The sequence below is a fragment of the Helianthus annuus genome, chromosome 14 (assembly GCF_002127325.2).
Source record: "Helianthus annuus cultivar XRQ/B chromosome 14, HanXRQr2.0-SUNRISE, whole genome shotgun sequence".
NCBI lineage: Eukaryota > Viridiplantae > Streptophyta > Magnoliopsida > Asterales > Asteraceae > Helianthus > Helianthus annuus.
This window is the reverse complement of record NC_035446.2, coordinates 116017021-116025557: the sequence shown is the minus strand read 5'-3', so window position 1 is coordinate 116025557 and position 8537 is coordinate 116017021. Positions and strand designations below refer to the sequence as shown.

At 37.7% G+C, this 8537-nt stretch overlaps 1 protein-coding gene and 1 non-coding gene across 2 annotated transcripts; both read left to right on the top strand.

Annotated features, from left to right (window-relative positions):
• LOC118486991 lies at positions 1 to 107 on the top strand. The gene has a single exon (XR_004880158.1). It is a non-coding gene; the product is annotated as a small nucleolar RNA R71 (small nucleolar RNA).
• A 2862-nt stretch (positions 108 to 2969) lies between these two features.
• LOC110907210 (putative leucine-rich repeat-containing protein DDB_G0290503) lies at positions 2970 to 4822 on the top strand. Its single transcript, XM_022152225.1, has 5 exons — positions 2970 to 3143; positions 3227 to 3383; positions 3468 to 3745; positions 3827 to 4276; positions 4550 to 4822. The coding sequence occupies exons 1-5, from the start codon at positions 2970 to 2972 to the stop codon at positions 4820 to 4822; spliced, it is 1332 nt and encodes a 443-aa protein (XP_022007917.1).
• Positions 4823 to 8537: the final 3715 nt, after the last annotated feature.

The following is an 8537-nucleotide window of genomic DNA, read 5'->3' as shown; positions in this document are numbered from 1 at the left end:
AGACCGTGATGAGGACACTTTCGTAATAGCTCCTTGAGCCTTTCCTAAGTTTCATATAAGGATTCCTCATCCTCTTGTGAATATGTATTAATTTCAGTCATTAATTTAGCCATTTTAGCGGGAGGGAAATACTTATATAGAAATTTTTGGGCTAGTTCATCCCAGGTGTTTACCGATCCAGCTGGGAGGGCGTTAAGCCAAGCTTTTGCTCGGTCTTTTAGTGAAAAAGGAAACATTCGGAGGTGGATGGCGTCATTTGATGCTCCATTGATCCGAAAGGTATCACATATTTCTAAGAAATTAGTAATATGTAGATGGGGATCCTCGTCCGCAAGCCCATGGAAGGTTGCAGAGTTCTGAAGCATTTGTATCAAATGCGGCCGAAGTTCGAAGTTATTGGCTTCGACATTTGGTGCATTGATAGTGGCGCCGAGATTACCTACGGTGGGTCGTAGATAATCCATGAGGGTACGTTGGTCCGCCATTGGAAGTGGGTTCCCCGAAACCTTCTCTTGGTTTTTAGCTTTCAGTCTTTTTCTGAGAAAGCGTTCGGGTTCTTCTAGAGGTTCTTTTATGTCTTTATTAGAACTGGAGCTCATACACTACGTAGAGGTGGCGTCTGGTTCCAAGTCCTGCAACAAAAACAGAAAAGAAGGTTGGTCAGAAAGTTCACCACGGCCCCGTGCTCAGTGAACACGGCCCGTGGTCGGAGTTACAGTGATTGTTTTCCGGATCCCTGTTACTGGAGAGTTGGACACGGCCCCGTGTTGCACCGACACGGCCCCGTGGTCAGCCTTCTGTAACTCGGAAAACTAAAAACTGCCAGTAACACTGCTGGGCACGGCCCGTGTCCGACCAGGCACGGCCCGTGTTGAGCTCTGCAGAAACTGAAAAACTAAGAAAATTCTAAAAAAATAAAAAAAAAATGATTAGGGCGTTGATTCCTAACTTTCTTAAAATCCATGTGTCCCCGGCAACGGCGCCAAAAACTTGATGCGTGTTAGTGTATATATGTTTTAGGTATATATTTTAAGCCCTTTTTACACTTTTAGCCAAGTTTTAAATTTATAAAACACGATATTTACTAACACTAAACACACATATGGGCAAGTGCACCCATCGTGGACGTAGTATAGTGTTGGTAAGATACCGAGGTCGTCCAAGGACACAAGAGCTTTTAGTACCGGTTTATCCTCAACGTCTAATCAAATCAAAATGTTAGAAAAAGATTTTTAAACTTAAGAAAATAAAAGTAACTAAAATGCTGAAAAAGAAAATAAAAATAAAAACAGATAGACAAGATGAGTCACTTGGAACCGACTCGTGTGTTAGGGTAACCTTTGATTATTTCCACACTTTTGCACTTATTTAAGAGATTATCTTAGTTATTGTAGTACGCCCTTCTTTTGAATGTGACGTTACCCTCAACCCAGTAGTTTGAGTCAGCAAGGATACAATCCTAAAGGGTCGGATTATTGAAAGATAATTAATTAAGTTATTAATGCATAATGTGGTAGGCCCCTCTTTTGAAGGTGACGTTACCCTCAGCTAAGTAGTCTGAGTCAGCAGGGATACAGTCCTAAGTAGCTGGGTTAAAGTTTTAATAGTAGTTTAACTTATGAGGGGGTCAAAGAGTTTGGACCCCCGCCATCCAATACCCTTGGGTATTGAAGGAGGTCCTACTAAATTTGACCCAGGTCCTTTGCAGGATCTATACACTGAACAATGGCAAGACTCTTACCAAACCATTCCCTTAACCCCCGACCAGGTAGCCAACATACCTCCATATAGACCGTGGAGATATGAATGGTGAAAATCTTTTATTTTATATAGACAGTAAAATAATGCCAAGACACCACGAACAAACGATAAGGAAGAATCACCTTCAACATAAGAAACTAGTAATTAAAGTCATTAATACAAAACCAATTTAAAAGTGCAAAAGATTAAAAATAAAAAGTATTACACTAAATACTTGTCTTCACCAAGTGATGTAAGAGACTTAGGCAAACAAGGCCTTTGATTGTCAAGAACTCTTACGATCAATCTTGGATCCCGAGACGACTCACACACTCTATGATGGACAATGGATGATGGTGGTGGATGATGGTGTTGTGATGGTGGTGGGTGGTGGGTGAAGTGTGAGAGAGGTGGTGTGCCAAGGGATGAGTTGAAATGGCTCCAAGCACTCCTTTTTATAGGCTGAACAGAAGCCTGGGCACGGCCCCGTGCCCGCTGGGCATGGCCCCGTGTCCGTCTGACACACTCTCTCTCTTCATTAATTGTAATTCGCAATTACAATAAATACGCCTGCAACATTCTGACCACGCCCCCGTGTCCGCTGGGCACGGCCCCGTGGTGGGCAGTAGAAGCTTCTATAGGTTTGTCTTTTCTGCTGCTTCTTGGGCACGGCCCCGTGCTCGCTGAGCACGGGGCGTGTTCAGTCTTCTGATTTCTTTGTTTTGCTTGGGAAGCTGCTGTCGGGAGGGTCGACATATCACTTTTGTTCCTTTTCTTGTAATTATGTTGGATTTTGCTGTCTTTTTGCTTCTTTTGTTATTTTGAGCTCATTTAATCCTCAAAATACAAAATGAAGACAAAAGCACACTTTTTCCAACATTAGCACTAAAAAAGGGTTAGTTTTAAGCCATTATTGATGTAATTTATATGTTGAATTTTGTGCACATCAGCAACCATACCATACATATAAATGAAGAATTGGTAAACTCTTTAACAGGTATACCAAATGGAAGGGTGCCCGTGAACATGAAAAAAGACCAACAGCTAAAGACCACGTGGTGGCTGAGTGGAAAGCACAGTTCCGAGGGGCTGAGTGGAAAGCAAAGATAGGAGGGTTGGGCTGGGTTAACAGACCAAGTGTGAGGATATACTTTGATAACGTTTTGCCTATGATGCATGGCTTTGGGAGAAACTTCTCCCTAAATTTCCTTGTAGCATTCTTCACTATAATGGGGCATGCAACTGACAATGCAGTCGTCAACAAACAATTCTTGCACAATGTTACACCAGACGTTCAAATAAACCAAATGAACTGGTGTAGTTATATCATCCAATGCTTGCAACACGCCAAAACCGCATGGGCTCCCAAAAAGCATTACACAGGGCCACTGATCATACTTGCGGTAAGAATAAAATTACACTATTCATTTGTGTGTCATTAAAACGCCAAAAAATATATGTCATTTGAAAATCTATTTTGTTACAGCTTGCCTTGGTGAACGATGCTTGCAATTTGAAAAAATGGGACCGAAAAGAAGGATACCCAATTGAGTGGGTTACAACAGAAACTCTTTACTTATTTGAGAGTGCAATGGGAAAACACCTTGTGGGCAATGAAGTAAAAAGGAAAACAGTCAAAAAAGGTAAAGGAAGCAAGCCCCAAAAAACAAGAAAAATGCAGATTGTTGTTCATGATGAAGATGATGGTGATGATGTTGAGAATGAAGATGAAGATGATGTTCACAAGGTCGATGAGCATGATGATGAGTTTGATGATAATGATGGTTTTGATCATGATGATCATTATAACTATGAACTGCAAAACGCCATGACGTTCAATGATGATGAAGAGGCTTCACTTCAAAGGATGGTGAATGAGGATATAGAAAGCCGGGAAACGATGTTTGAAGTTTCTGCATCAGGAAACCATGCTCTTATTAGAGAAGTAACAAAGTATGACAACATTTTTGCTGAAGAAGAAGAACAAAACAAAGAACCTGAAGAGGTATGTTGTTCAAATAATAAATTAAAAACCAAAAAACAAAAAACACCATAATAAACAAAATCCTTTTATTTATTATAACAGGAAATGGCTGATAAATTGGATGGAGCATATAAAGAATTAGAAGACTGTTACAATAAAATGAGCACATTGTTAAAACAGTCAAAGACTGAATACCCAAACAGCCTCCTGGTACACATTAAATACTCACAATGTATGACATTGTTGGTATACATCTCAAAATTTGTTGATGAAAACGCCAAAGAAATGCCAGCTGAAACAGAAGAAGATACACAAGAAACTGAGGATGAAAATGAGGTGGTACTAGGAGATGAAAATGAACAAGAAGGGGAAAAGGAGAAGGCTGAAAAAGAAAACGCCATTAAAGAGCAAACAGTTCATGAAAACGCCAAAGAATTTGAAAATGAAGAACAAGGAGAGGAAGGATGTGAAAATGAAGAAGAAAGGGAGAAGGAGATGGCTGGAATTGAAAACGCCATTGAAGAGGAAATAGTTGATGAAAACGCCATGCAAGTAGAAATAGTTCATGAAAACGCCATTGAAGATGAAAATGAAGGAAAAGGAAAAGAAGAAGGAGAAGGAGAAGGAAAAGGAAAAGGGGAAGGAGAAGAAGAAGAGGAAGGGGAGTGGGAAGGGAATCGTGAAGGGGATGGAGAAAGAGAAGGAAAAGGAGAAAGAGAAGGAGAAGGAGAAATGCAAGGAGAAGGAGATACAAGGGATGGGGCAATAGAAAAAAACGCCGAACCCTCGATTGCTACAACAACCCCAATATATGATGATGAAGAGGATACTACATCATCAGATGAAGATGTAAACGAAAAGGATATTAAGAGGTGGAGTTGTGATTTCAAGACACTTGAATATCACATTTCAAGATACAATGGGGAAAAAATAATTAAGAGGAATATTGCTGAGATTTTGGAGCTGCCAGGACAAAATCTAAAACAAATGATTGATATTAAAGAAGGTCTTGATAATTCAAAGATGGTGGATGAAGCAATTAAAGCAATAAAAAACATCTACAACCTGCTGAAGAGACCGCAAAATGCCTCTATTTGATAAGACACCAAACATCGCCATGACCGAAACAAAAGACAGTCAGGCATTCAACACTGAAAAAGAAAAAAACTGAAGGGGAGATGGTGAACAAAAGTGTTGACCAAGAAGGGGCAGTGTTTGATAAAACGTCATATGAACAACCACCAACTACATCTGGCAAAAACCTCTTGAAAAGTTTTGAAGAGGAAGAGACACCCAATAAACCCCAGGATGAAAACGCCATCAACACATCACCACCAAAAACGCCAAACATGTCAGATGTGCAGGAGAAAGGTGATGAGGACAACACTCCAGACATCGCAAAGCTGATGCAAGAAAATAAAATTTTAAACCCTGAAGAGCTGTCTGGTGATGAAAAAGCTGATAAAGATGATGAAGAAGATAAAAACATAAAAAATAAGAATGTGGCTGAAGAGGAGAAGAGAGATAAAAAATTGAGCAAGGTATGTTTGTCACCTTATCTAAGGAGGCAAGTGGTAATACATGAAAAAAGGACAAACCCTGAAAATAACCTCTCCACATACATCTTCACTGGAATCGGCGATTATGCGTATGTACACTTCTCTCAAAATAAAACGCCAAACTTTCAATTCATAACGTTTACTTGAGAATATGCATGCAAAAACGATCAAAACGCTATGTATTATAATAGAATGAGTTTGTATAACTAAAACGCCAAATGATGTTCTTTTAGAACAGAGCTGTTCAAGATGGGAGAACAGCTCAAAATAAAACTCCAAACTATCCATTCATAACGTTTACTTGAGAATATGCATGCAAAAACAATCAAAACGCCATATATTATAATAGAATGAGTTTGTATAACTAAAACGCCAAATGTTGTTTTTTTAGAACTGAGCTGTTCAAGATGGGAGAAAAGTTTCTCATGAGGGAGATATGTGAGAGCATGAAACCAGGATTTCAAGCACACGTCTCAATTATTCTAAGTTGGGCACATATCCTGAACTATGAAGAAAGATACAAGGCTCAAGAATCACCCTCAAGGTTATTCTGCACAGAAATACTGTTGGTAACTCTTTTACTCTATATATTTGATAACATTATAAAATGACATTGTTTTGTTGTTTAATTATGTGGTACTCAATATTACAGAATACTCCGGCATACTACGAAACGACAACAGAAGATGCACGAAACAATGAATTCAACAGAAACATGGAAACTGTTCTAAAAAAACACACGTTTCAAAGTAGACAAGAAACAGAAAACCATCAAGGATTATGAACTGGTCTTCGTGCCAATAATCTAGGAAAGACATTTCTATGTTGTCTGTTTCAACATGAAACACAAAAGAGTTGATGTATTAGACAACAGCAGTGCAGGGGATAAAGTCAGCATCAAAAAAAAAGTATGAAGGATGGGTGGAAAATTGGTAAGTATCTTAAAAACTTTGAATATAGGAACTATGTTGGCAAAACGCCAAACTAATATATGCAAAAAAAATGTGAAAACTGCAGCACGGAGCTTTTGCAAACTACTTGCGTATTAAAAATCACCCAAAGCATGAGATCATGAGCAAGGCGAAGGTTATGAGACAAAATATGGATTGGAGGACAAAGTCTAACGTCATCGACTGTGGAATTTTTGCAATGAGGCATATGGAAACATACATGAGGGATATAGCTAGTTGGAAAAGTGGTTTGGCAACATAAGATGCCCCAAATCAACTCCAACAAAAACAGCTAAATGAACTAAGGGTAAAATACTTTGGAAAAATTCTATTTCATAGCGAAAATGAAAACATAGACCCAGTGAAAAGTTGTCTGGATACATTCATGGCTTATGGGGGAGAAAGAATACGTAAGTTGTTTTACAAAGCAGAAGAGGGAATAGCAAAACGAATGTCATAATATGTAGATTAGCTAAACGCCATGTATTTTAATGTTGACTATCATGTTTTACTCTTTACATTATTACATCTACATGTTTGGTTGTGTGATCTACTACCGTATTTGGGCAAATCAAATAAAACGCCATGATTAGAAAAATTAACAAAAAGTAACCATTTAAAACATAAACAACATTAAAAAAAGGGATAAAAAAACTAAATTAAGACAAGTAGAAAACACAAAAACGCCAAATCTATAGGAAATAAATGAAACGCCATTAAAACATAAACGCCATTCGTAAAAAATACTTTTTAAAAAAACGCCAAGAAAAAACAAGCATAAAGATGAAAACGCCATTAAAACACAAACGCCATTCGTAAAAAATACACTTTTTAAAAAAAACGCCATGTAAACTAGGATAAAGATGAAAACGCCATATATATTTAATTATTTTTGGGCAAAGGAATCATAACACCATTGTTTAGCGGGAAGTGGACAATGACAATCGTACCCCGGCATAACAATTAGCGCTCCCAGCCACGTGTTGGGCCATGATCCGTTCTCACCGTTCTCACACTTTTCACTGTTCTCTCCTGATCCCGTTTCTATATATATATATATATATATATATATATATATATAGGTAAAGTGTACTGTACAATATTGCTTATCGTACATTACGTACGCTTCAATCTCAGCCGTCAGATAATCTTCCCGCATTTTAAAATCGCATGTTGTTTTTTTTATAACAATTTCGCATGTGATAATTTTTGATGAATTCGCATGTTGTTTTTTTGTACCAATTTCGCATGTGATAATTTTGATGAAATAGCATGTTGTTTTTTTTATAACAATTTCGCATGTGATAATTTTTGATGAATTCGCATGTTGTTTTTTTGTACCAATTTCGCATGTGATAATTTTGATGAAATAGCATGTTGTTTTTTTGTAACAATTTCGCATGTGGTAATTTTGATGAAATCGCATGTTAAAAAACCAATATGCGAAATTGTTACAAAAAAACAACATGCGAATTCAATGCGGGAAGATGATCGGACGGCTGAGATTGTAGCGTAGGTAATGTACGATAAGGGCATTTGTATGATAACCGGCCTCTATATATATATATATATATATATATATATTAGAATTTGGGCCATAGGGAAGTGGGAGTACAAAACACATGCTTTATTTCACTCCCTCTTGAGCCGACTCTGTATTTATATAAACTTACTGACTTAGGCTATGTGGTGTGATCATGACCCAAATAACCAGCACCACCCTCCATGTCAACGTCATGTCACCCATCCACCAATTTAATCCAGTGTGGACCATGACCTCCACTATCATCCCCCATCAATATCCACCAATTTAATCCAGTGTGGACAATGACCTCCACTATCATCCCCCATCAATCAAAATCCCCTAATTAATTGAAAGAGGTTCATGATTGCAATGGGTTAAACCACGTGAACCATCATGGTTTGGGAAGGGAACGATGTACCACGAAAACCATATCTCACTTGACAATCCATGATCCAATCCACCACCCCATACCCCATAGCCTTAAAACATGCCTATTAACACATATCATAATTATGTGAATATACTAAAATTGATACATGCATTCATTCATTTATCTGTGTATTTATCTAAACTTTTAACATTTTAAGATAGATAATGGTTATTGGATGTACTTCAATCAATATAAGCATGCGTTCAAATAAGTTTGTGTACTATATTCATGTATTATAAAGCATTTACACGCATGAACTACTTGTACATGTCTTTTTTATATTTACAAGATTTTAAGACCCATTTTAAAAGAAAATTATAGAAAGAATAATGTTTTAAAATTTCATTCT

Excerpts from the sequence above, each read along its gene's own strand:
- LOC110907210 (XM_022152225.1), top strand. The coding sequence starts at position 2,970 with ATGGGGCATGCAACTGACAATGCAGTCGTCAACAAACAATTCTTGCAC. Across the intron at positions 3,144-3,226 it reads GGCCACTGATCATACTTGCG|CTTGCCTTGGTGAACGATGC; the intron begins GTAAGAATAAAA and ends ATTTTGTTACAG. Across the intron at positions 3,746-3,826 it reads AAAACAAAGAACCTGAAGAG|GAAATGGCTGATAAATTGGA; the intron begins GTATGTTGTTCA and ends TTATTATAACAG.